The sequence below is a fragment of the Pleuronectes platessa genome, chromosome 6 (assembly GCF_947347685.1).
Source record: "Pleuronectes platessa chromosome 6, fPlePla1.1, whole genome shotgun sequence".
NCBI lineage: Eukaryota > Metazoa > Chordata > Actinopteri > Pleuronectiformes > Pleuronectidae > Pleuronectes > Pleuronectes platessa.
The window spans coordinates 12,966,807-12,994,748 of record NC_070631.1 but is presented as its reverse complement, the minus strand read 5'-3'; the positions used below and the strand labels follow the sequence as shown (position 1 = coordinate 12,994,748).

Sequence of the window (27,942 nt, the reverse complement as noted above, 5' to 3'; positions counted from 1 at the left end):
CAATTAACGTCTCCCCCCGCCACTTCTGTCAGATCTCCCACCCCGATCCCCTGCACTGCTGCAGCCCCCCCCCCACACACACACACTACACAGGAACGGGACAAATATGGAAACGGGAGGTCATTACTAAAACATGGTGGCGTTAACCTTTTGTGGAATTTTGCCAGGTGCTTTGTTGTTGGTGTCGTACCTTCCCCCATCAGGCCTCAGTCTCCAGAGGCCACAGCGATGTGCAGTCGTCCCTGCTGCCTGCTTCACAGCTATGATCTCAAACTTTGCTTTGCTGAAATATTCATGCTTGTTTGCGTTCGGAACGTGTGCACAAGCATCAGCGTAAATTGCTCATGTAATTGCAATAAACAAACGATGGGTTTGGTATGAGGGTTACATTTTTGTTGGTTTTTAGCTTTTGATGATGCAAGGGAAGTACTTTTTCACACACATTAATTAACATGAAAAACTAAATGTTTTTTTCCCAGCCGATGTATAATTAAGTAGAAATTATGCCTTTAGAACAGGTCCAGAGCAGCTCCATCGCATACTGCTGCTTCTACTGTGCGTGTAAGACAGAGACTTCATCTTCACCATCTGTCAGAGCAGCTTAACGGGGAACCTAGCTGCCATAAAAACGACTTTGAGTGATCCTCAGAGCTCCGTGTTACTCATCGTGTCAATACTGGTATGAAGATCTGTCTCTCCAAGCAGCACGTCTGGATTTCAGTCGTGACCACTCAGCACGTCCGCCTGCCTGTTCAGTGGCTGTGTTGATAAATTCTGCGTTTACTGCTTCACTTGTGGTCTCAGCTGAAAGATTAACTGAATTGAAATGAAGAACAGGTTTTTTTTAAACACGCCACGTTAAAAGCAGTGCACTTGAATTTAGATTTTGTTTTTTTCCAATTTACATTTACTTTGAGTGAAATGAAGGGAAAATGAATTTTCTTTTTCATTCAGGAACCTTAACCGGCTCAGATGTTCAGAAGGTGGACATATCTCTGGTTTTGTTTCATATTTTGTGTATGAATCAGTCCACCAGTCAACTGCAATCCCATCTGTGGAGCCTGTCTAGTCAAATACATCACCGTCCTCTGTACTGACATGGAGAGGCAGCTGTTTTATATAATGACTTCCTAAAAAGATTATTATCTTGTCAGTTATTATGTCAACTGGACAGTGGAGCGGAAAGGCACCTAGGAGCATGTGATGGCAGAGAGATGGATAAATGATACTGATGTACTTTAGTTCAGTTTCCAACTCAAACAGTGAAACTTCTATTAAAATTGTTATGTTGGTTTTATGCCTCTTTTTTGGGGGGGCACATCCATACGAAAATCCCCAGATGGAAAGGAGTCCAAAAACATGCATGTTCTCGTGACGTTGCCCGTGCGAATTTCTTTTTTAATCACGGTGTGTGTGCGTGCGTGTTTAGTTGGGGGGAGTCTCTCAGCTCTCAGCAGCATCATGACCATCAATAATTAGGCTACGTAGCCTTCAGCCCAACGTGATATAAGACCTGACACCCCTCCTACTCACCAGTTGCTGATTGGCGTTACGCAGGTACCCAGCGTTTGCTTATTACCCAAAAGCCTGGACGCTCCAGTTGCCCTCTCCGGTTCTCACTGCAGGATCTATCCGAGCCCTCTCCATTCTGCACCAGGGCGCACGCAGCTCACTCTTTGACAAAATCACCTGCTCGCCAGAAATCAAGTAAGGATAAAGAAAAATGCACCTCATTGCTTAACGTAAAAATATTTACTTATTATATTTTTTAAAGTTTGGATTTAGTGTTTGACTTTTTGCAACGAGAAAGCATGAGAATTTATTAACTATATCGTTGTGACCATATCTCTTAATGCGCTTTTACGCATCCATTACGCAGCGAACTGTGCGCAACAGGCACAACTGGTTCCTTGATGAAAATGCGATGTATTTACTCGTGAAAAAAACATCTATCCAAACGGGAATACCTTAAATCTCCTCGCGTAGGTGGTGCTGAGAAAATGAGGAGAGGTTTGCTGCTGGTGACTCTGTTCTTCATCCTGAAACTTCGGCACAGCCAGTCCAGATGCGAAGAATCCGGATCGCGCAGATCAACTTCAGATGTAGGTGTCTTCGTGCGTAATTACCCAAAACATTTTGAGAATATATATTCAACAGAAAATAATGTTTTTTGTGTTTTTTGATAATTGCACCAGACTGCAGGTTTAGAGAACCTGAAGCGGAACATTCTGAAGAGGTATAGCGATATGGATTATGACAGCTTTGTGGGACTGATGGGCAGAAGAGATACGGGTGAGTCTTCTTTCCAAACGTCGACCAGTGATCAAATTCATTTGTAATAGCAAGAAATAGCATTGTGTTAATGATCAAATCTGGAGAGAGAAAAATTCAAGAGCCTGTGTTTTTATTGATCATGCTTTTCTTGAATGCTCCGTCAACTTCTGTTTGTCAAGTGTTTTTTCCTTTTTTATTTTTATCAGATGCCAACATTGTAGAGTCTCCCCAAAAAAGTAAGACTTTTGTCTTTTATTAATCATATAAGTGATATATTTTTCTTTAAAGTGATTGAAAAAAAACAAATTTAATGGATCTCATTCTTCTTGATAGGAGAAATGCATGATATATTTGTTGGTCTTATGGGGAGGAGGAACTCAGAGCCTGGTGAGTGAGTTTTCAGGAGTCAAATAGAGAGACAATCAACTTGTTATAGCTTTTATGGGATTTCAGATTTGTCTCACCAGTGTATGGGATTATTGGATCATGTCTCCTCTCACAGATAATGGCCTGAGGAGAGAGAACCAAGAGAGGAGAGGCGTCTTTCTGAACAAGTGCAGACTGAGGTGGGTGTCTCTCCCTTTCCAATCAATGGATAGAACATTATTTCTCCACTACTTATACAAATTTAATTCCCACTAAAACTGAGTGATAAAGGATAACAAACTATTCCTGCTATTCAGGTTTTAATGTCCTGTTTTAAGTGCTGCTGACTCATAACATGTCTTTATATCTTCTGTATGCAGAACAGAAAATGAACCCATGATATTGTATTATTGCATATATATATATATATATATATCACTGATACATGTGCATGTGTTTTGTTGCAGGTTTCTTCAGGGGCTGTAGACACTGAAACAACAGTCATCGACGACAACACAAACAATAAATCAAGTGTTTGATGAAAATGACAAAACTAACATGATTCCCACGTGTAAAACTTTCGGCTGTCTCATGAGAATGACCATAAACTACACAGATTGTATTTGATTTACCTGGAAAACAAACATAATCAGATGTGAACGGTGGCAATTTCTGTATCATGTCATTCTGTTTCCTCAAATTTCAAAATAAAGATTTTTTTTTATACAGAATTTATTCATTTGAAACATGGGTGCATTTTTCTGCAGCTGTTTGGTTGATCCTTTAAATCGTGGCTCAAGTGCAGGCAGTCACATTCAATCCCATCCGCTGCTGTCTGTCCCTTCTGTGTTGTGTAAAATGACTTGACAAGAGGAAATCTATGGAGTTTTGAATAATATTGTGTTCATCAGAGGCTGCAGGGTTCTCAAACAGGGTTTCAGGTGCACACTGCAGAAAAAAAAGTACAACAGCACAGTTCCAAACAAACATCACTGCTGACTGTGGGTTCCAAGAGGACTCAAAAGGAAATACAAAATAAAAAATAAAAGTAAAATAAAAAACAAACTTATTTTTAAAAATAATTTGTTAATCAAACTTAAACAACTGAACAGTAAAAACCAGAATATCAGATTTAACATTAGAAAAGCAAAGTGTTCATAGAAGGCTGTCGCTGCTAACAGTTAACAGAAAATCTTTAAAACAATTAATGAAATTAAAACAGTTGAAAAATAAAATCATTACAGACATCCGTCACTGTTACTGGCCCACACATAAAACAGATGAAAATATCCTGCATCGCCCCGAGCACAAATCTATGACTGTGTCGTGTCAAAACTCAAACATGTCAGGTTTAATTAAGCTAAACAGAGTGTTTATCTTCTTTGAAAATAGCTGAGCCATTTGCAGCTGCCACCGAATAAGACTGTGCCAAGGGCTTACAGTGTCACACTGGCTGTGGTGATACACTCTCTGGCACAGTCGTGGAAGCCGTCACGACTTCTATCAGCCACATCACTGAGTCAAAGTAGAAACAGGAGTCTCTGGATTCAATCAGACACTTCAGAGTTAAACACAGGATCAGTGTTTTCTGTAGTGTGCGAGTGCCGTCCTGTTCTCAGTGAGTTGTGAGTTCACAGGGTCTCTCCCCCCTTCTTCCGACTCCATCTTCCCTTTGGTTTGGTTGCCACCGACAGAAAAGGCTGCAGTCGTGTGAATCCTTCCATCTGTCCCCTTGTGAGCTCCTTTAAATCCGGCCGTCACAGCGGGCTGTGCGAGGGCAGCGAGGCTGAGACCCCGGCGAAGCGACGGCTGATAGCGCGGCCTGTAGCCGTACGCTCTCAGGTGGTAGGTGTAATACTCCAGTGTGTACATCAGCTCTGCTTCCACATAATGGAACGATACTGCCAGGTCAGAGCAGCACTGTGGACCCTGAGGAAGAACAAAGCACAGACATGAGGAAACGTGCTAAATACATACACACACACAGAGCAATAACACATTAACTAAAGACGCATTTTAGCTTGAAACATTTTGGCAGAGACAATTTGTATATTTTTACTTCTACACTCTACCACAATGGATTTGAGACAAAGGCCATCAGGATGTGACTTTTTAATTCAATAAAACGGTTTAACAAATATATTACATCAAGCGACAAAGTAATTTAAATGGTTCCTCCATTTTCATTGAAAATTGATGATCAACGTGAGGCCATACAAAAAAAGGCTGGAGTTATTTCCAAGAGTAGAATTTGCATTTACAAAGTCTTCATGGGAACAGAATATAAATATATAATGTGGTATTGAAGCATGATGGATAATGTTGAGGACTTAATGCTTCTTAAGGAAAATAAATAGGATGTCCTCCATCTTCAACCCAACTGGGCACATATTTTACTTTGTGAAGGTGAAACAAGCCAGAAAGAACCACAACAACCAAAGGTGGCTGCAGTAAAGGCCCGGAAAATATTCCATTTTTAAGATTGACTGCAAACAATTTTCTGTCCAAGTACTAAAAATAATCTGTCCAATTGTTTGAGCTTCTGAAACCAGAGGGACTTTGTATAAAAGTTACACCTAAGTAGTTTACAGCAATGTTTTTGTTTAAACCCCGTGTGAATGTAATCAGAAATTCTACACTTAGAATGTTGTGATGGATTTATATATATATCTTTAAAATATAGAGGCAAAATTGGGAAAATCGTATCGAAATACTTTCATTTAAACGTTTAAAAAAGTGAGCCTCCATAATTGTTCACACTGCAGTCAGATGTCACAAGTTTCATGGCTATATGGACTTTTGGTGTTTATATCTGTATAAGAAAATACTTGTTCGTGGGAACAATGCATTACTGGCCTTGGTCATTTGTTTTTGATCATATTAAAAATACAATCCTCAATCGCGTTTTTGATTAAATTAATATACTGACAGTTCCAAGACCTCACATTACATTTATTCAGTAATTGTAATATACACGGGGTGATTTAATTTTGCATGAAAAATGTGTCAAGTAACACATCCCGTGTTTGCATTTTCTGCTGCCGATTGTTTAAAGGATTAGGCCGGGATCATTCTACAAATCCCAGGAAAAGACTTAAACAAACACGTCCCGCCTCTTCCTTCCACCAGGGCTTTGGAACAATTTAACAAATCTACAGTTTCATTTCTGAGGGAAGGCAAAGTAATCTTCCCCATTTAGACAGTGATTATTTTATCAAGAGGTAACTGACACACGAGCAAACTCTTTTAAAACAGCAGAAAAGTGTGACATTAAGATTAAGATACATTTATTTATCCCAAACACATGCACAGACATGCACAGGCACACTCATGCAATTGTAGGGAAATGTAACCTCTGCTTTTAACCCATCTGGTGCGGGACACACAGAGCAGTGAGCAACCATGTACGGCGCCCAGGGAGCAGATGTTGGGGGAGTAAGGTGCCTTGCTCAGGGGCACTAGACAGGGTAGGGAGAATATTCTTGGATTTTTGGACAGATCAATCCAGGTTCGTCTTTTTGTTTTTTCTCCGTGGAGTCGAACCAGAGACGAACCAGAGACCTTTTCTGCCCATAGTCCAAGTTTCTGCCACTAGTCCACCGCCTCTCCCATGGACTTAACAATAACTACAGTGCCCATGTTCATTATGGTTTAGGCTTCAACACAATGGCTCATACATTTTAAAACGTTTTTGAACAGTGGAAGCTCAACAACATTGTAGAGATGAGAATGTCAGGCTTTGGCTCAAAAGGAACATTTGTTAGAGGTTGACAGCCTTGATAATTAGCTTTTGTTCATAATAATGACAATTTTGAAGATCTCCCGCCTTATCCTTCTTATAAATTAACATATACTGACAGTGTGATAAAAACACAATTACTCTAGTATTAGAAGTAAATTTGTTTTCCTTTCACACACCGGAGACAAAGCAGCTCCATACACTGACAGGCAGCATCTGACGAGATCAGTAATGGACCCGACTCATTACAATTGCAAAGCACAATAAATTAGTTGCATCTTCAGCTACAAATTGACCAATTTTCCCTTTTGTTACCGGGACATTGTCTCTGCTGCATTCGCGTACTTTAAAATGAACTCATTCCTAATCAAATTCACTCATTGTACGCAGAGGTCAGATCCAGAATTCAAATGTGCCAGGTACTCGCATATTCATTCAGCTCCCGTCACCCTGATGACGGATTGACAGCAAAACCAATATTTAGTTTGATTCATCGAACAGCAAGATAAAACAGAGGTATGTATGAATCACTTTCAGTAGGTCCAGACTGTGAATCTCAAAATGAAAGAATATTTCTCTACCTTTAAATGTAGGTGTTCGCTAATGATATTAAAGGATTTTCTCCTCACCAGGTCTCTCAGTGGCTTTCCTTCCTAACCTCGCATGCCCCCTTTTAATAAGACTAACTCCCAGTCTGTCTGATCGAGGAATTACCCATAAACCTCTTTGTGTCTTCTTCTTTTCTGGTGCCACTTTGCACCAAAATTCAAATGTTGCAGTTACACAGTATGGTATACAATGGACGCTCTAAAACTTTGAGCTCATGTAATATACATTATTATTTTGCTTATATTTTTTTTTCCTATTCACTCTGGAGTACAATTTTGATGCCCTAATTTACCAATGAAGAGAAGGATAAAGGACTTGCCTCAACGATTGGATAGTAACAATAGCTCCAGTACCAGAAGCTCTTGGAGAACTTGCCAGTTAGATGGTGCTCTGGCACAAATGGATGAAAAGTTTCTCGGTGCAAAGAATCTCTGGAGTCGCCAGCCACGACGCCCATCTTCTCCAAACACTGCCCGAGTGCCAGGTCTTCTACAGGGGTGGTGTGTGTGCACACCTTGGTCTGAAAGCCTTCCACGAATCTCCTGAGGGCCTCTTTACTGAGCACATAACCTGCTCCTCCGCTCATGTAGCCTTGCTTGGTGTAAGGCTTGAAGCGTTTACCAAAATAAATGGGCTGCTCGGGGGTGTGGTTGGACAGAATCCAGCGCAGGTTGTCCACCACCACATAGGTGTCATCGTCCGCTTTTAAGAACCAGTCCGCTTCATCCGCATGGTGCTCGTACACATAGTGGAAGGCTCGGATAGTCTTCCAGTAGAGCTGGTCACGGCCCTCCTTAGTGCCCAGTCCCACAGTGGGGAAGTCGGTGTCCTTCACGGAGCTCATGAACACCACCATGTTGCAGTGGCGACTCCAGGTGGCCCTGACATGGTGGGCCCTGCTCTGCAGGTTATACGGCCCTGTCATCACCCAACAGAGAATACGGATCTTCTGGTACAACACATCTGCCACCCTGGTGTCTTCATCTAAAAAGAAAAAGAAAGTGGGACTATTAGTTATTCTCCCTGCAAAGCTGATTTATATATTTCAAGTTATATGTCTGTGAGAGTCTGCCGTTTACTTGAGTTTCTTTTATAGTTGTGTGTCGTACTTAACGTTTGCATTTGTTTGGAATCCACCAAGCGACTTCCTGACTCTACACAGATCTGATGCAACATTACGATTTTAGATGTGTGCATGACGGAACCTGCACCTGAATCTGCAACCTACGGTTACCCACAATGCCCCTCTATGTGTAGGTCTACAGAGATGCTCATCATGGATTTTCTGAAGATTGCTTGACCCACATTACAATCCATCTTTTGCTATGGCTTATTCCAAACCAGATAACATAAACCCTATTTGCACATCGTTTCCTATCATGAGGTAATCTATTAGTTAGGGATGCACTGATCTGATATTTTCATTCCTAATAGCAACACTGAAATGGGGACTCTGGTATGGACCAATATGATACTAGTGTTTAACTAACAAGCTGTGTGCAAGACACTTGGATGATCATTTGAAAGGTAACATTACACCTGATTTAAACAAACTTCCTTGCCATCTTTCTACATTAAAATCAAACAAAATATATACAAATTTACTGAATCTGTATTTAGTGTCCAGTAGTAGTGGATGTAGAACTTGTGAAAGCGCTTTTGTTTTCAGTTCCCCCCCCCCCTCTCACAATATATATTGTAGATAATCGAATAAAACAATTAAAATATATTCTTAAAACAAATCAGGGTTACCAATAGGCTGCAGTGAGCTATATAGGGATGGTAAAGCTTGGTGGAGTGATTGTTTAAACCAGGGAACAGAGAGAAACAGCAGTTCAATCCTGTCTATGTCTACGTATGGCAGAATTGAAAAATAAGATTGACTTTGATGTAAGTGAGATGCATTACAATTGTAATCAGTGCTGAGTTGTCCTACTTTTGAAGCAGACCATGAACCGGACCAAATCAAACTGTTCCCATGGTCTTGTGATTTACCCATTACTTTTACAGTTAACACACTAAAGCATTCTCCGGTGGGGGTGTACGTGCAGAGTGATCTCCGCAGCTGGAGATTAGGGTTGTTGTGAGCTCGTCTGAGTGGAGAATCTAACGCTGTGTTGTTCAAATGTAGAAAGGAACCTCCGGAGAAAGTCTGGCCCCTATTCTAAGGAAATCATGTCTGAAAACGGCCTAAGAGTGACCAGCATGACACTGGCGGCGGTGGGTGTTTGTGCAGAGTTTTCCCAGGGATGAATGGGTTAACTGCCACCAGTAGGACAGCAGTGTTTTCTCACATTTCTGTGGACTGCTCCTGCTACATGCTAACGCTAAACTTGTGTATTGATCGATGTACAACTGGAATTAAACTGAATCTGGTGGATATTTAATCATTAAGATAAGGACAAAGGCAGAGTAACAGTCTGCCACATTGTATATAGCGGTTTTGTGCTTTCTGTAGATGTCTGCCATGCTTCAAGTTGCAGTATTGTCACCAATAACCAACACAACTGACCAATATCAGTTCTGAATCCGGAATTCTTTTTGCCATGGATGTACAAATATTTTTGCAACTGTTTTGATGCATTGATGTGTGAAGCACCTGCATGTTGAGGGTGGAGCAGGCCGAAGAGAGCGGCTCCCTCTTTCCTCCAGCTGGTTGGCGTCTCCCCGACTGTTATGCCTTTCTCCTGAGCCTCCGTCAGCACAGGGTAGCTCCTCTCAAACCACACCTGGTGAAGGAAGAAGTAGAAGCTGCAGGCTCCCACCAGGAAGCCCAGGGAGAAGGCCCATCTGGAGCTGGGGCCCTTCATGCTAACACTCAACTCTCCAGCACTGCGATGTCCCAGTTGTCTACATAGACATACAACACAAACACACACACACTAGGATCAGTTGTATGTACACATTTCGTTGTATTACATCTACCAAATAAATGAGCAGTTTTGAGGATTGCATGCACAGTATTGTGTTTAGTAATCATGAAAAGACTTTGAAAATTTAAAAATATAACTTTGCAAATGATTGGGTCAAAAATAGCAATAACCCCCAATATCTGCATGTTTAAATTGTTTTCAACATACGCATTACAGAAATGAAACGATGCAACACATTAGTTTCAATCATACACTTTCAAACACTTTCTGGGTCTGAATACAGTTTTTTGGATCCACACAATGACAAATTTCACAGCCGAATTTTCCTAAAACCAAATGGACTGTTTGCCAGTTTGATATTTGCCCTAAAAACATTTTTGAATGCACTGACCATGCAGCAGCTGCGTCTGAATCTGTAAACAGTGATGTGGCACTTGTGTTAAATGGCAAACGTGGACCCAAAATATACACGGTGCAATCTGGATGTGACCCGGAAGTGGCCCACATGGTATATATGGCACAGATGGCCTAACTCACTAATTCAGGGCATTAGTGAAGGCTACCACAGGTTTTTTCGCTCATGTTTGGAAGGGGAGGGTGAACTGAGGCGTATTCAGCTGCAACATGCAACTTCACCACTAGATGTCACTACATTTTACACACTGAACCATTTAAATACACTAAAAACAAACCTGTAATAGCACACATGAATCCTAGACTGTCACCATTACTGCCTATACTGTATTTATCTTTGGTTTTATATTGTTTATATCCCATGTCTTGTATTTTCACTTTTTTTTCTGAATACATTTACATCTGCTTTACCATAATTCTACAGGCTATGTTAGTCTAATGCACAACTTTCTATGGTTTATGCACATCTGGCTTCAAGTAACTTGTGTCTTTCTTTACAGTGACAGCTTTGTAGTATAGTTCTAGTGGTCGTACCATCTCACTGCAGCAAAATTCTTCTCGACTCATTTAAGGGTTCTTACGATGTTTTGTTGGACTGTTTTGTTTGCCACTGGCTGCTTACAATTCCTATTGGGATTAATGAAGTATCCATCTATCCATCTAGCGACTGTTTTCATTCTGTCGCTCAGGGATCGAGGTTAAAGACACCGGCGATGAGATCCGACACAGACGGGAGCGATTAACGGATTGTTATGGTCTAAACGCAGCTCCCGGTGCGTGTGAGTGAGGGAGAGAGAGAAAGCTCCTCCACTAACAATAATTATAAATAAGAACGGCGACACACACACACACACACACTCACTCACCGCAAAGGAGGCTTTTACATCCGTTCAAACCAGAAACACATGGCACCGAGTGCTGTGACAGCGAAACCTGCAGGCCATGTGGAATCCGGGATCTATAAAATCTATTGTCTCTAATACACAACCGCAGCTGTGTGTCTGTTCCCATCCAGCACTGCTGCACGGATATACATGCATGCATAACATCTACATGTGTGTGTGTCTGTGTGTATGTAAGTGTGTGTGTGTGTGTGTGTGTGTGTGTGTGTGTGTGTGTGTGTGTGTGTGTGTGTGTGTGTGTGTGTGTGTGTGTGTGTGGTTTACCTTAGCCGGGGGATCGAACATTTGTGAGCTCGATACGTCTTCAACTCCTCAAGCAGCGCGAGAGGAAAAAAAAAGATCCAGTAGCCTCACTGCAGACCGCACCTGTCAATCACATCGTCATGTGCCGCCCACGTGGATCCGTTGTGTTGTTTCGTGTTGACGTCGACATTATTGTGAGTCTCTAAAACAAGATGATGATAGCAGAGGGAAGACACAGCTCCACATTGACATTCTTCAGCATCATGGGCTAAGCGGATGGGAGAAAAGGCGGCCTCTCATTGGCTGGGTGGCGCTGACGTAAACAGGAAGCCGCCTCTATCCTCCTGAGATGCATTAGAGGAAATTAGCTGAGACTCGGATTTACATACATGGGTCGCTTTTTCCATGTTGAGCCACTAGATGTCAGTCTAACAAAGTGAAAAAAAAGCAAACATCCATAACATCTACTTTATATGTTAATTCACCATGATTCATCAGTTTATTTCAATGAATCTAATTAATTAAATGAATATGTCTATAAGCTTTAATTAGATGTATGATTCCTTTCCACAACTTGATATCTAAAAAGTAATAGAAAAGTGTCAAATGGCCCTGGGTCATCAGAACACATGGCAATTTAAAGCTGTGATTAAAGTGTAGGACCTCAAATCGAGCCTTGAGGAACACCACATACGTATTTTACAGCTTTTACACATACATGCATCTAATATTTATAAACAGTATCAGAGAGACCAATCAATCTGAAAAATATTTTTAAAAGATTAGAGTGATCTTCTATATCAAAGACTTAGTGCTTTACTGAATTGTATTCATGTCCATATTGGACCTGAAGTCATTAGCCATATTGCTGGTGCTGTTTCTGTACTTTCAGTAGACAGTTCAACTGTATTTGTTCAGCGCAAAATAATAACATCAATTATCTCGAGGCACTTTACACAGAAACCCAGCCTGTCCCACAAAGCAAACACACAGGTGGGGAGAGTGAACCCTCCCTCATTAGTTGAATACAACGTTATTTTCTGAAAGAAGAAACGAAATGGTTGCAATAACTCTACTAATCATCACCGGATAAACCAGGACAAATTGTCATATAAAAACATATTTTTTGGAGGTGTCAAACAAATAGTCGGATAATTAATAATTAACAGAAAGTCGGAAGAGGATTCTGGGGTTGTTCCAATTGGTTAATAATTTAGAGAAGTCGGCTTTTTTAACTTGTTTGCTGGCCTTGCTGTAAATGATAAAGTATGAGCTATTTGAAAACCAATAGAGCACAGATACAGAAATAAAGAAAAAATGCTGCAGGTGGGAAAAGACAATACAATTATTAAATTATCTTAAAGTAACAAGTTTAATGGACTTTCAAATTACAGCGACCTACACTTGTAAATTGCGTATTGCTTGTTCAACACCCTGACTCTTGCAATACAATCATTGCAAATGTCTAACGCGTGCACTTGACACACTTTGGGCGAGAACGCAGCTTGAACCAACAGATGTGTGCTGCGCCCTCATATAATCTACACTGGCTTTTCTGTTGTGTCAAGAAAGCAAGGCAAAGATTAGGTCCTTTTCAAGTAAAGCAAGTCAAACCACAATAACTATACACGACAACCCGTCAGGACTTGATGTGGATCTCACTGATATGTGACGTTACGCCCACGTCAACTCAGGTCTCATCTTGTGGAATAGGAGTGGCTCTCAGACGCCTCGGTCACTCTCAGTGTCGAGTTTGGCTTCAATGAAGAAGGACTATTTATCCCCCAGAATCAACAACAGTAAGAATCCTCCTCTCTCTCCCTCCTGACTTTTTTTCCCCCATTTCTATGAAATACTGTTAAATTGGTTTCATCATATTTAGACACCACGCTCCGCATTTTGTAAATAGTCGCGCCACACGCCAAAGTATGTTGTATCCGCAGTGCGAGGGTCCTGCACAACGAAAAGCAGCTGGAGAAACGACCACGAAGTTGGAGAGAAGTGTGATGAAGCAAAAGCTGAGTTCTGCGTTCGAATAATCCTGTGAGCCCTCCATGCTGCCTGCGTGTGGCTGGTTGGATATCAAGGAGAAATGTGTTATATTTGACTATAAGTAAAATCACTTGATTTGTTGTACGTTGAAGATAATTATTCTGTTAAATAATGTGATGACAGTCCACATCCCACCATCTTCTCGCTCTATACGTGGCTATCAACAATCAGAGTTGGCACTTTATAGTATAACGAATCTCTCTCTCTCTCTCTCTCTCTCTCTCTCTCTCTCTCTGTTTGTGTGGTCAGTCTTTCCCCTCTAATGGCAACTTAGTCTACTTCTATCGAAGCCCATTTCTATGGAAGCCCATTTCCACCACTGTGATGAAGAAAAAATGATGTGACAGTATCTCAATATTATGACTTAGCATCTCATTTAGCTTGATAATAATAACTTTATTTATGTAGCACTTACGTACAGAAGGTTACCAAGTGCTTCACAAAATACATGGTATAAGAAAATAACGTTGCGGTTAAAGCTACATCTGACAGATCGGACAGATGTCTGAGCTCCCTCAGTCGATCAGACATCTACTGTCATAGGCAACAGAGTTAAAAGCTTTCCCATTTAAGAAACTACACCAAATGTAGTTGCAAGTAAAAGTATGAAGACAACTTTTTTAACTGATTGACAGCTTAAACACGTTTTGGAGAAGGGGAAGTGCCTTCTGCTGTGAGTACGTGCCCCAGAGGAGTCACTTCCTGTTTGGCAAATTGTAATGTAAGTAAACTGGGTTTGTGACCGTTCTCTACCATAAATTTAAGCAATGCAACGGTGCCTATTTTACAGGCCTGTTATGTTAGACTACACATCATCAAATCATTGACATATTTTAATAAAGCTGAGCCAGTTGGCAAATGTAAGCTTTGTAAGTTCTCCTGTAGTACGGCGTGAAATACACCTGGACTCTCTCAATATCCCTGGGGACAGCGAGTCCATGTGAAGCTACTTCATCGACTGAAACAGAAAAGAAAGCGTTCGACAGGTCGGCAATTGAAAAATTTGTTGAATTTGGTGGCAACTTCTGTTGCATGTGCACTTACTGCAGCAGTTCACACTGGTGAGTCATCACATTGAGCAACTACATCCGCTTTCAGTAATGACCTAAAATACGGTTTTGATGCTCTGCATAGCCTCTTGTTGACGGGATATTGTTTCAGACATGGACTGTAATCTGATTTTGGATGAACAATGTGATGGAAATCTGGAGATACAAGAGGCTGGAAACAACAAAGTTATCTACGTGTATTTAATAAGGGGCTTTCTGCAGAAAGGATCAACACAGGGAAACCACAAGGGTCTCAGAGTGAGGATGAAGAACAGTCAAAAACACAGATCTTATATAGGAGGATTTAGGGCTGTCCTTCTGAACCAATCCAGGAAGGATACATGGGTGGGGGAAGGAGAGGAATCTAAACATTAGCAACTGATTCACATGTGTTTCCTTAGGTGATAAGAAGACATCCACTCCTTCCTTTGATGGGTAATTAAGTAACAAATGGTCTCAACGTATTTCAACACTAACAGTTCCGACCATAAAACAGCTCAAGTCTTAAACATTTGGTGTATGTAAATACAAGTCATAAAAGTCTCTTACAAGGCTGCAGAAACTTACTATCCAAATACAAAATAGTTTGTTAAGCATATTTAGTTAATTTTTCTACTACAACAACTAGTAGTTTTATGTTTTTCATCAATTCCACATCATATATTTGTTTATCCCATAATCATGATGGAATCTCTGCCAATTCAGGAATGCTTTGTGGGTCTGTCATGACAGAATAAAGTAAAGATCTCCCACTAAGTTAATACAGTGCGGTAGACATAACCACTCTCGCTGTATTCTGTCCACGGATCCCCCTCAACCGGTTTGAAATCTTTCAAGCGTAGCCGCCCCAGCCACGGACCCAAATCCAGCCATTTCCATCCTACTGGTGTTGCGAGTGACACATGAGGAGTTTCTCCAGTGAACAGCTTTTTCCTGCATTGGAGAGAGTGAGACAGACATAGCAGCAGCATCCTTTGTCCAATGCACATGTGTTATAGGTTTAACCTTTCTGGTGTCATCATGTCTATATACCACTTCTTCCCATAACTGCTGTGTGGCCCTGAATTCACATGTGGTGTGCAATGGCGTGAATCAGACAATAGGGATGCTCCCATATTAGCTGGACGTGTGAGTCCACTGTGCAGGTCAAAAGAAGCTGCAAGTCTCTGCAAGTATGCACGGACTGTGTTATTAGGGCCTTGGGTAATGGAGGTATTGGGAGTTGGATTCATTCTGACTCGAAAAGCAGTTTTTGTAACATTGATTCAATTGTTAATCACGGTTCCGGAGCTGTCACTGTTACAGGTGGTATAATTTACATCTTTCAGTCGCCTCATCACCTCCACTGTGAAAAAAAGCACTCATCTGGTAGAAATCATTTTTGAGTTGTCTCTGCAAGATTCGCCGGATTTCTACCAATGTGGGACGATACTCTGTAACAGACCTCTCCATCTCAGTTTCCCACTTTTGTACATTTACAACTCCAGATCCAGATTTACCTTACATTATCCTTTGTTCTTGTACTCAGGAATACAGTTTATTAGTAGGCTGTTGTGTTCACGTATGTACTCGTTGCGTGTCTTGTGTGCTCTGTGTTTCTCTCATTCTTTGTCTTTCCATTTTCTCTGCCTCTGAGTTGCAATCCACTGTTGTTCCTTTTCTTTCTCTCTCTCTCTCTCTCTCTCTCTCTCTCTCTCTCTCTCTCTCTCTCTCTCTCTCTCTCTCTCTCTCTCTCTCTCTCTCTCTCTCTCTCTCTCTCTCTCTCAACTGTTCAAGTTCCTTTTACTGGAAGTCACATTTGAACCCTGTCAGTCATTTGACTCACGCTACCTGGATAGCTTTCACACATTTGTTTTAATATATGTAGCAAATTTACTTTGTATCATATGTATTTCCAACACTTTATGTACCTGAAAATTGTAAAAAAAAGTATAAAAAATATATATATACAGGCCTTTACCGATCACTAGTTTTTTGTTCTGCTGTGTTTCTGTCCTTGTGCGACACTAGACCTGATAATGTCAGCTTCCACATAACACACTCAGCAATGGATCAGTGCCAGTGCTTTTGGTTGCAAATATTTGGTTTCCTACAAGGTCAAGGCCGGTTCCTGCACAAAAGACAAACACAATTTCCATGGAGTAGAAAAACATTACATACAAGATATAGCAGAGCGGTAAGAATTCCATCACACAAAATCAGATGTTACAAATGCTTTCCTATAAAAACATATTTTTTGATCAATGATTTAAAGATAGGGAGTGAGTTTGCGAGCCTAATCTCGATATCTCAAATCTACTGAATATCATTAGTTGGAGCTGTTCCGGGAATTCAAAGATAAGTGCTGGCTGCTGCCAACGCCCAATCCCTGAGGGACTCTTTCTTGATGGGCTATTTGTCGGTAATGGATTGAAGAGAAGTTTTCAGACAATGAAAGAAAGGTTCTCACAACTGTCCAAAGCCAGGGGCTTTATACTCCTTTTTGCTGTCCCTCTGATATTTTAATCTTCACACACACTCACACTCACACTCACACACACACACTCTTTCCCTACGCACCATTCCCTCTCTCATAAGCCGTGTGTATACATTTTGCATACGCCAGCGTCCCTTTTTATTGTTACTCTTTTGCTAGCACTATGACAAAGAAGTTTCACATTTAATCAATCACTTCATTTCAAACCTGGTATGATCTGATTCTAATACCATCACTGTCCCACATCTGCCTGATAGTCATTGTCACTTCCTTAATCACAACTTCCGATGTTTATACATCAATTTGTGTTTTATCTAGATTATGTGTGTTACTTTCGGTTCCTTAAATCATTTTCGTCATTTAACCTCCATCTTCTTGTGCTGTTGTTCATCCCCTTTTGTGGTTGTGTCTTGGTTGTAACTGACAGCCGACTCCTGGAGCTATAATATTTTGCCTGCAGCATTGTTCTCAACATTGCTCTACATTTCCTCCTGTGAAACTAGTTCTCGCTGTGGTTTATGACTCCACCAGTGTGACGCTGACTTCCGTTGAGCTACATTTTGTATTTTGTTTGGCCTCAAAAACCACTTAGGTGGGAGGCATAAATAAATATCTCAACAAGTATTGTTCCCCACCTCACCAAAAGTTGTAGTAGGGAAGAAAAACACATTGTATTGAATGCCATTGAGTTTTTTAAGGCCCTAGAATTGGGGGAAAAAAGTGTTTTTGAAGGAAGGCTACTAACCTCAATTGTTCACCAATATGCTATAAATATTTTTCGTGAGAATGCAATCTTTGTCTCTCTTTATAACTTTGTGCCATTATTTGAAGTATCTATCACTAACTATCTTTTAGATTATTATAAATAAAACAAGATTGAGTGGAACATAAAAATATAGCATAATAATTAATCCTGCCTTAAAATAGATAAAGTTGAGATACATTATAAATTATTTCCTTGGTGAATTGAAAGAAATTTTTTTTACTACAGTATAGAAAAATAAGTGCAAATATAAAATCAGAGACATTAACCTTCACCTCAGCTCAACATCTACAGTGAGTAACCTTTAAGATATGTCGTCATCAATGAGTGTCAATTGTGAAAACGACAACATTCGAACGTTTGAATTCATTGGGCATAGATTACATCTCATCAATTCACTTTGGGCTTTTTATTATCATAAAGTGGTTTAAATTATTAATACTGACAAATCGATAGTGGTGTTAAACAGTTTTTTCCCGCCACACTACCAACAAGTTTGATTTGTGTGTCTGCAGCCTGAAACATGTGTGGTCGTGATCTGATAAGCTCTGTGTAGATCTGATTCTAATATTTGTAAAGTACACAATATAAATCTAACAAAAAAATACAAGCCGATGTGAATTGTAAATGATGCAATTAAACTCTTTTTTTTTTTTTTTTTAAGAAGGACTGACTGTCTAGTCCACATCTGTTACTCTTCTTCAATTGGTTTTAATCCTCATTCCAGATGCGAAATACCTGCAAGAAGTGTCTCGTCCTGATCTTCAGTATCGGCGGCCTGATAGCTTTGTTTCGCACTTGGAGCCAGGAAACCAGTTCAGGAGTCGACCTACGACCGAGACACGGGAGTTCAGTGAAGACACTCCTCGTGGGACAAATTGAAGACATCAACGGTGGCTATGAGGACGTTGCCTTCCGTATAAAAGAGCAAGTGGCACGGTGTGTTAATATTCAACAGTAATTCTGACTTAATTCTGTTTTTATATTCTATTGTTTCCATCTTTATCAACTCACTGCTGTTTTCTCTCCGACACAGACAACTGGCTCGAAACTCATGTGTGTGTCTGGCTGATAAGGAGACGTTTCAACTGCCGTTCTCCAATCTGCTTTTCCCACGCGTGTGGGCCCACAAACTGGATACTGTGTTTTTAGAGTCCCATCCTGACCCTGAGGGTGTAAAGCGTCACAGAGCTCAAGAGTACAGCAAATCACAGAGCAGGTAAGGTTCAGTAGATGACAAATATACAGTAGTCAACCCTTTTGGCTTCATCTTAACTGACAGCTTGGCTTATATCTGCTAAAAAGTAGAGTTAGTCATGAATAGTCCGGGACTAGTTTAAGTTAATCTTCAATTTATCATCCACCACTGACATGGGATCTCAATACACAGACACTGTGATCTATTTAAAGGCCTTGCTCAAGTTGTGTCTGCACAATGTTGCAGTCTACTGTTGCCACTGTCTTAAACTGCAGTGTCCGCCTACCTCCGTTATTTTTTAGCTGCACCCACATGTAAGCTGAGATGAGAAATTGGGTGGGGATGCATGACAGATATTGTGCAAGGATGCCATGCAGGCTTTCAAGTTACCTGGATACTGTGTCCATCATAAAGTATTAACCACGTTATCAGGCACTTTATTGACGTTACACCAGCACTGTCTTTGTTCTCACGGCAGCTTAACACCAATCCTTCATTATGTGCTGTTCGTGTTATTTCCCATTCAAATGAGAGATGCAAACATAATGCAAACATCAAACCACCCTCTGTTCCATGGCGTTGGTGCACAAACCGTGGATGCACTAGGGCCTGACCAATATTGATAATTTAGGGGGCTGATGCGGATAGTAGGGAGTAAATAATATCAGAGGACGTGACGTATGTAAATATATATGTAATCCTGACAGGTTTATTAGTTGAAGTTATAACACCAAGTACAACAAAATATATAGAACAAGAAATCAAGAAAATAAACTTTCTATACATACGATTCAAACATAAATGCACATCTTTTCTGCATTTTTTACTCTGTAAATAAAAGCTCTTTTTAATTGTTAAATATTTTAATTGTTTGACATAAATGCATCAAATCGACTCTACATCTGGGACTTCATTTTTCTGTAAAACTTCAGAAAAATGTGTTTACTGGCAACTTCTCAGAGCCATATTTTGTCAAGTCAGTGATCCAAAACCTAAAGATATTTGAAAAAGAATTTCACAAAAAATTCTTCATAGGAAGTCTAACAGCACTATGTCCTATGTTCAGTGTGAGGTTTATCTTTGGTTGACAGTGAACGTTTTGTCAGAGAAATCATTCAGTATCAAGGTCATAGGGTAACAACACCAAACCCCTGAATTGAAATACATCAGATCATGCTAGCTTTGATTAAATGTGAATGCTTACCTTTAGCTCAAGACTCTAATCATATAGTAAAGTCATATTGATGTGCAACTACTTCTCTGTCTGATATTTTCTTTAAGTAAAGGTCCTACAGTCCTGCAGACCTACCTATTGTAGCCAAGGCCAACAGTCCTCTTCAGTATCCTACCCAGGGTGTGGAGGTGCGACCCCTTAAAACAATCATCCTACCTGGTAACAGCATATTTATCAACATTTAATGTCACCACATCACAAATTATTTAGTTAAATCACCAGCAACCATCCTGTGTTGCTATCCGATAACAATTCCTCTTTTTCCATAGGGTTGGGCCTTAAAGAGGGAAAAAAATCAATGCATACGGTAATTTCTTAATTTTAGGGATTTCATGTCGTTGCATACATAAATAATATGTACGTTTTTCTTATATTTCTTTCACCCAAAATCATTAATCTTGTGTAACAGGTGTCTTTGACTGCAACTCTTGGGACTTTTGATGTTGCTGCTACAGTGGACAGTGTCTCTGTCAAAGGAGAAGGAGAGAAGCACGTGATATTGTCGAGTCGGGATCTCTCCGCTCTGAACAGGCTGCTCCAGTTTGTCACCTACACAAACACTGTTTTCCATCCGAAGACAGCAGATACAGGTGAAGTTACCACGTGAACACTATTGTAAAAGATAGAATGTCACTGCAAATATTTGTCAATTCTGAGTTTCCTCGTATGCACAGTGTAACACAAAACCTTTTTTTCGGAGATCATGTGCTTATCTTTACACTGCACCACCTTTGAATGCAATCACATCATTTCCATGAGATGGATGGTAAATACCATGGCTCACTGTCTGTGGCATGTCAAGCACACAAAAGGGAAAAGTAAATATGCAAAACCAGGTTTGATGTGACAGATCCACTGCTCTCGAAATGTAAAACAGGATGTAAAACTGGAACAGGAAAGAAGCCATAGTTCCTGCATGTTGTTAGAAACCGACCTGCTGCTGCCTAAGCCAAAATTAAAGGGATGGTACGGTGGCCCTGAGAGGTCAATGCACTGCAACTTAATAGAACGCTATACATCACAGAATTTGAAAAAACATCTGCAAACAATCAACCTGAGGAATAGCCAACAGATGTCATAAGTCACCATGGCAACAAAAGGCATGTGTGTGTGTTTGAATTATTTGGGTGTGGTGCGAGTAGTTGGTTGTTTGCATGTATTTGGTTGTGTTGTGTGTAATTGGTTGTGTTGCGGGTATTTGGTTGTGTTGTTTATATTTGGTTGTCTGTATTTGGTAGTGTTGTTTATATTTGGTTGTGAATTTGGTTGTGTTGTGTGTATTTGGTTGTGTTGCTGGTATTTGGTTGTGTTGTGAGTATTTGGTTGTGTTGTGTGTATTTGGTTGTCAGTATTTGGTTGTGTTGTGTGTATTTGGTTGTGTTGCGGGTATTTGGTTGTTTTGTGAGTGTTTGGCTGTTGTATTTGGTTGTTTTGCAAGTATTTGGTTGTGTAGTGAATATGTGGTTGTGTTGTAAGTATTTGGTGGTGTCACAAGTATTTGGTGGTGTTAAGAGTAATAGGTTGTGTTGCACGTATTTGGTTGTGTTGTACTTGGTTGTGTCACGAGTATTTTGTTGTGTTGTGAGTATTTTGTTGTGTTCAGAGTATTTGTGCGAGTATTTGGTTGTTTTGCTCGTATTAGGTTGTGAGCATTTGCAGCGCATGTGTTGTTAATGTTATGTATATAGCACTTTTAAAACAACTTGGTTGACCAAAGTGCTTTACAGGTGGAGTGGTACGACCAAAGAACAGTAAAAACGTAATACATTAAGTCAAGTTCAAGTAATATAAATAAAATAATATTATTAATGTAAAGTAAAATATATAAAAACAATAAAACAAAATAATAAAACAAAATAAGATATAAGAAATAGGATAAGAAAAATAAAATCAGCTGCGCTGTAACACACTCAACTGAAAGCCTGTGAGAACATGTGCAAGTTTAAAAACGATCCTGTGACAGACAGGAAGCCAGTGTAGGTGTGTGATATGGTCTCTCTTTTTTGTTAGGTTGCATTGTGTTGGGCTCTCAGTGTTACCGTAGAAGAAGCATAAGCTCACTCGTGACAGACGCATTGACTCCTGGGTGGATGTGGGAATACTCGTCCCTAAGTAGGAGAAAGTGACTAAATCAGTGACATTAGTTTATAATTTAATGAGAAAAGTCATTGGGGTTCTCTGAAATGTAGACGAGGAGTCCATAGTGGCTTCTTTCACTTCCTCAAAATATATTTTGGTTGACTCAGTTGAGTTGGACACGTCAAACAGCCAGAAGGCCATAGATAAGGATTTAACCAAGAGTGAGGGCAGACACTGGTTCACTGAATTGGCTTGAGGATAAACAAACAGAAAGCATTGTTCATTAGCAGATGAATATCAACTACACTTAAGCAAGATCTGTTTTATTCCGAGTAAAATAAAGTCAAATGAAATTAAACTAGTCATCTGAATAACAAAGAAACTGGCTGAAACCCATCAGCAGAAAAACGACCCAAAGATTCCTGCTCACTTACCAGCCGCTTGTAGGTTTTTATTTGATAAACTGTAGATAACTAGCAATAAACAAGGAGCAATATAAGGACTATGCACCCCAGACCCATACGAATGTTGTGTTCCCTTAAATTTTTTAATGATTAACTAATCATTTTCACTTGTTCTGCAGAAACACCAGTATATATGTTCCGTTTGTTGCGCGACATGGTGAAATTAGGGCTGGAGGGCATCGTCTAAAATGTTTATCAGAGTAGAATTTGAACAATCTGTAATGATACACAGAAAATCACTTATAGTTCATAGACAAATTGCAGATTAGGATTTCCTGGGTGTTGCCTGACTTTAAAAAACAGAACGATCTCTGTATAAAGTCTGTGGCCGAACTTCTCTCTGACGCACTCGGCACAGTTAGTGCATTGCTGCCCCCCACTGCTCTAGTTATGCCATTGCTACTTTTTAGATCTGTGACGGTTTTTTCAGCCAAAGTTGCATTTTAAAGTCCTACCATGCAGGTTTATTTATACCCAAGACTTTTCTGTACCGTTTAAACCAACCGATCCTGAAATCATATTTTTTCACGTAACGTTTTACCATTATCTTTAAATAAAGAGGTGCTGCATAATTATACATCTCCCAACAGGGCAACAGGATTGGTGCAAACTGGAAACAGTGCAACCTCATGGCCACTGTTTCTTTGTTTATTATCGGTCAGAAGAGGCTGTGTTTTGTTGTCATGTGTTTACAGCTCAGTATTCTTTATTCATATCTGGGTGGGCGGGGGGGGGGGGGGTGCTGTTGATTTGTGAAGAATAACTTTAAGCAGCAATAGTGAGTGTCACGGCGTAATTCAATGACACAGTAAATACACAGTGGCCACTTCAATATGAGAAAGTATCACAGTTGTCATTTTGCTCTGCAGTTGAGTTCGCGACTGAGGGTCACCGCTCATTTTTCACCATCAAAGTCGGACACGGCTCCATCCCCAGACTTTACAACACTGGAACCCAAAAAGGTTTGTGACCAATTATATGAGGTTGATTTGATGGGAAGTGTTTGAATGCCGCACTACAACATATTTATGTACATGTTTTTGTCTGTTTGTTTGTTTGTTTGTTGGTGTGTTTGTTTCCACTCAGAGTACAATATTAGTGCACTTGTCACCATCGCCTGCAAGACCTTCATACGCTATGACAAACTCAAAGATCTCATCGACAGCATACGTCAGTATTATCCCACCATCACCATAGTGATAGCAGATGATTCGGAACACCCTGAGCCAGTGACTGGGCCTCACATTGAACATTACATCATGCCATTTGGAAAGGTAAAGAAGTTTGAAGTTTGTCTCAAGTACCATCAGTCAGGTTCTGTTTCTATGGGTCATGCTCGAGAAAAATAATTGTAATTGAAATGTTTTTATACATCAGCTAAATGTAATTATTTCATCTTATGTCCGGACTCATGCACTTTTAGAAATCTGCTGTGCACCTGCAAAAACTCAGCATTTGTAGCAACCCATCAATTCATTTTCTGGCACCCAGAGTTGGGTCATGGTGGCAGGCGGGTCCTTCAGACATCCTTCTCCTTGCCAACGATTTCAAGTTGTTCCAGGAGGAGTGTTCTTTCCATCACCTCATGATATCCCCTGACACAGAATGAGTACTTCCTCCTCCACAGCTTGTTTCCCCTGCCTGACTCCTCTCTATAGCCCTCCTGAACTCCTCGCACGCCTGGATGTTTTGCCCTCCACTACCAATCTAGGTGTACCCACATAAGATAAGATCTGTAACATAGTGTTTTGCATCATTGCTTTACTGTATTCTCAAAAAATTATCGACAATAGATCTATCAGCAATGGTATCACTGGCGACTGAGAGCATATCGCACGGCATCAGTGGTTTATCAAATAATCCATAAAGTTATTACTGACCTCGGCAGGTAGGCAGGACTCCAGGAACACCTGTAGTTTCTGCTTTCAGTTTGGAAGCTCTAAGGAGAGGCAATCAGTGCTCAGTAGCCGTCCACTGCCTCCTCTGTGTACCTGGCAGTCAGGATGCACGTAAAAAGTGTCTGATGTGTTGGTGTGTTTGTGGGCTGGAACTCTGATTATTGAGATTTAAGAATTGTGAAATCACAAACATATTCACACACATTTATGAGACTCAAGCTCACCTGAGATCTCTTATATTTGCTGAGAGATTGTGATTATAAAACAGTTCAGTCAATATGTTGTGGCCTTCGTTCATCCATTGTATACAGGGTTGGTTTGCAGGAAGAAACCTGGCAGTGTCTCAAGTGATAACCAAGTATGTTCTGTGGGTGGATGATGACTTCATCTTCAGCGCAAACACTAAGTTGGAGAAGATGGTGGACATCCTAGAGAAGACCTCTCTAGATCTGGTGAGATTCATCCCCAGATACAATAGAGTGTATCTGCTGATTTAATGGTCATTGATATATTAATGTATCTATAAATAATGCACCCAAGGGAATGCAATGCACTCCTGTGTCCATTTTGCCCATAATGCTAAAGCAAGGCTCTTTCCAGCTGTCTTTCACTTCTCCCTCATTTGGCAGGAATAGGGAAATGCAAAACTTGTATTGGCGCCAGTTTTTCCCTTTTAATCGCTTTTCGGCTCAAACATTTTCATGAAGTTAATTAAATGATGTCAGGTAACAACAACCTTTCCATTTTTAGCCCTAAACACCAATTTGCCATTTCTGGAGATCTATGAAGAAAAACAGACACGTGCATAGATGCCACAATGGCAACTTCTGTTCTTCAAAATTAGGGATGTGTACTTTTCTTTTTCCCCATCTGTATTATACAATGTAAACTTTGTATCTTAGAATTATATCATATTTCTTCTTTGCAAGTATTCCCAGTCCTAACATTGCCACGTAACGACTGTAGGTTGGTGGTGCAGTGAGAGAGGTGACAGGTTACACTGCAACATACCGTCACACCCTCTCAGTGGAGGAGGGAGGAGAGGAGGGCGACTGTTTACACGTTAGAAGTGGCTACCACCATGTCATCGAGGACTTTCCCAACTGCGTGGTTGCTGATGCTGTCATCAACTTCTTCATGGGCCGGACATACAAGGTGCAGCAGGTGGGCTTCAACCCCCGCATGTCACGGCAGGCTCATCTGGGTGAGTCTATCTGTATGTAGCTGCCGAGTCTGCCTCAAGTTAAAAAGCCAGAAAACTAAGCCTTCTTTTGATCCTGCAGAGTTCTTCATCGACGCTCTGGGCTCCCTCCACATCGCCTCCTGCAGCGACGTCATCGTAAACCATGCATCAAAGATCAAACTCCCCTGGGGGGAGACAGACACACAAAAGGCCTACCAAAAGTTCCGTTACAACAATGCTGAAAGCAACATTCATAATGAAGACTTCTACTTCAAGAACAGGTTTAAGTGCCAGACTGGTAACTGAAACTGAGTCGAGGATAAAAACAAACACAACTGCAGCAACTATATTACAAACATTATATATATATATATATATATATATGGAAAGAAGCGTTAGCGTAAAATGACCAATATCGCAGTTTGGATCTTCACCAAACTCTGTGGGAATATCCCTTGGAAGGGTATCTACAGATGATTAACCTATGAGCTAACAGTCAAGGTCAAGGTGAACCGAGATATGCTCCAGAAAATATGTTCCCAGATATCTACGCAAATAATGAGGCTAGAGAAACTAAAGCTTATATTGATCCGAAAATAATGAAACGCGCAGAAGACGTATGACTGTATATATAGACACAACCTAAAACTATATGGTAAATGGTCTGTATTTATATAGTTCTTTTATAGTCAACTACTCAAGGAGCTTTACACACACATTCAAACTACAATCACAACGGACGTCTGGGGAGGTTTATTCAGCTCATACATGCAGGAAATGCATTAGACCACACAGATGATGAATTATCAGAGGAAACACTAACATGGACAGCCTGAGTAATGTGTTGGGCCACTATGATGCATCACAACAACACTTCAGTGCCGACTACTGGAGGATAAACACCAAACATTCAAAAGATATCTCCTCATTTTCTTGGTATGAGGGAGCGTTGTCTAACATGTTGGTCCAAAATCCTCCAGGTATATTCACTTGGGTTGAGATCTGGTCACAGCAAAGGTCAAAGAATATGATGCACTTACTCAAACCATTCATTGACACCTCAAACCCCATGGGTGAGCCATTGTCATCCTGTTTCATCACTTATTATTATTAAGGATTTTCCAGTAAGGTAACGCCTGTTTGTGTATTTAAAATTGTATTATCTCGATTCTGCCTATGTCGAGTTTTTAACTGTAATCGTTTATCCACTCCCCGGTTGTTTTTTTGCTGCTTTCATGAATTCATTGTTTCATATTTGAACACAAGAATTCATACAAACATTAGCACTGATCCAGTAATCATGGTTTAGGCGAGGAGGGCTTTTCAGTGCTGGAACATTCGTGAATCATTTATTCACGAATAAATGATTCACGAATGTTCCAGCAATCATGCTGCTTAATAAATGTGCTAGTGTGTTAATTGTTCACCTGTTTGCAAATGTATGAGTACATTTAATTAATTTGATATGTAAAATAATTTTGTCTAAACACTGTAACTTTGAATAAGCCTCCCTGTTTGCAGCCTTGATTGAAAACTTTGCACTGACCACGAAGAAAATATTGAAGCCGTTCAGTTGAGAAATCAGATGAGCATATCTAGATATTGATGTTTCTAGGATGTTTTTGAATGTATCGTGACTGACTGTAAGCGCTAAAGGGACAAACCGTTGGAACCTGTCTTGAACGGCAATCAAATGATTTTTGAGTGAGTCTTTACTATGATGTACAAATGAGTAATTTAACTTTTTAAATTATGATTGAGATTATTTTTGTACTATTCTGTTTGAATAAATACAGCGAGGAAATAATAAAGCTCATCGTGCAAATGACTTTGTGTCTGACAAAAGTGAGTGGGAAATACAACTGTTCATTACGTTTTAATAAATGGTGTTGATAAGCTGCACCTCAGAAAAGACGACCATGATACAGGTAAACATTCCGATCAGAAGCCTTTACATGTGTGTGCACGGAATTAAATTTCCCCTTTTCAGCAGGAATCTCGAGGAACTAGTCCGGACAGTATATGAGCATAATAGTTATCTCCATAGGCAAGAATATCTAAAGCATTATCAACATCTTCATCATCACAATCATCTTGTCTCTTTGCTGCAACTCTGGACAAGTACA

At 40.3% G+C, this 27,942-nt stretch overlaps 3 protein-coding genes and 1 long non-coding RNA gene across 5 annotated transcripts; 2 read left to right on the top strand and 2 right to left on the bottom strand.

Moving 5' to 3' along the window:
• Positions 1 to 1,475: 1,475 nt before the first annotated feature.
• On the top strand, positions 1,476 to 3,375 carry tac3a (tachykinin precursor 3a). The gene is made up of 7 exons (XM_053423826.1): positions 1,476 to 1,707; positions 1,987 to 2,102; positions 2,196 to 2,292; positions 2,481 to 2,510; positions 2,608 to 2,661; positions 2,777 to 2,840; positions 3,108 to 3,375. Exons 2-7 carry the CDS (start codon positions 2,001 to 2,003, stop codon positions 3,124 to 3,126), a joined length of 366 nt encoding a protein of 121 aa, XP_053279801.1. The 5' UTR covers positions 1,476 to 1,707; positions 1,987 to 2,000; the 3' UTR covers positions 3,127 to 3,375.
• On the bottom strand, positions 2,468 to 13,755 carry c1galt1la (core 1 synthase, glycoprotein-N-acetylgalactosamine 3-beta-galactosyltransferase 1, like a). Its single transcript, XM_053423825.1, has 4 exons — positions 11,442 to 13,755; positions 9,588 to 9,838; positions 7,308 to 7,972; positions 2,468 to 4,569 (listed from the first exon to the last, which is right to left on the bottom strand). Exons 2-4 carry the CDS (start codon positions 9,796 to 9,798, stop codon positions 4,219 to 4,221), a joined length of 1,227 nt encoding a protein of 408 aa, XP_053279800.1. The 5' UTR covers positions 9,799 to 9,838; positions 11,442 to 13,755; the 3' UTR covers positions 2,468 to 4,218.
• b4galnt1a (beta-1,4-N-acetyl-galactosaminyl transferase 1a) lies at positions 12,946 to 27,644 on the top strand. 2 transcript variants are annotated; one of them, XM_053423823.1, is made up of 11 exons: positions 12,946 to 13,219; positions 18,488 to 18,699; positions 18,797 to 18,979; positions 20,245 to 20,351; positions 20,462 to 20,499; positions 20,602 to 20,782; positions 23,605 to 23,697; positions 23,822 to 24,009; positions 24,945 to 25,085; positions 25,600 to 25,837; positions 25,917 to 27,644. In XM_053423823.1, exons 2-11 carry the CDS (start codon positions 18,488 to 18,490, stop codon positions 26,120 to 26,122), a joined length of 1,587 nt encoding a protein of 528 aa, XP_053279798.1. In that variant the 5' UTR covers positions 12,946 to 13,219; the 3' UTR covers positions 26,123 to 27,644. The 2 variants fall into 2 exon arrangements, with proteins under 2 accessions (XP_053279798.1, XP_053279799.1); XM_053423824.1 differs by having other exon boundaries at positions 12,950 to 13,219; positions 25,600 to 25,797; positions 25,917 to 26,200.
• LOC128441748 (uncharacterized) lies at positions 14,708 to 16,630 on the bottom strand. The gene is made up of 2 exons (XR_008338762.1): positions 16,482 to 16,630; positions 14,708 to 15,454 (listed from the first exon to the last, which is right to left on the bottom strand). It is a non-coding gene; the product is annotated as an uncharacterized LOC128441748 (long non-coding RNA).
• Positions 27,645 to 27,942: the final 298 nt, after the last annotated feature.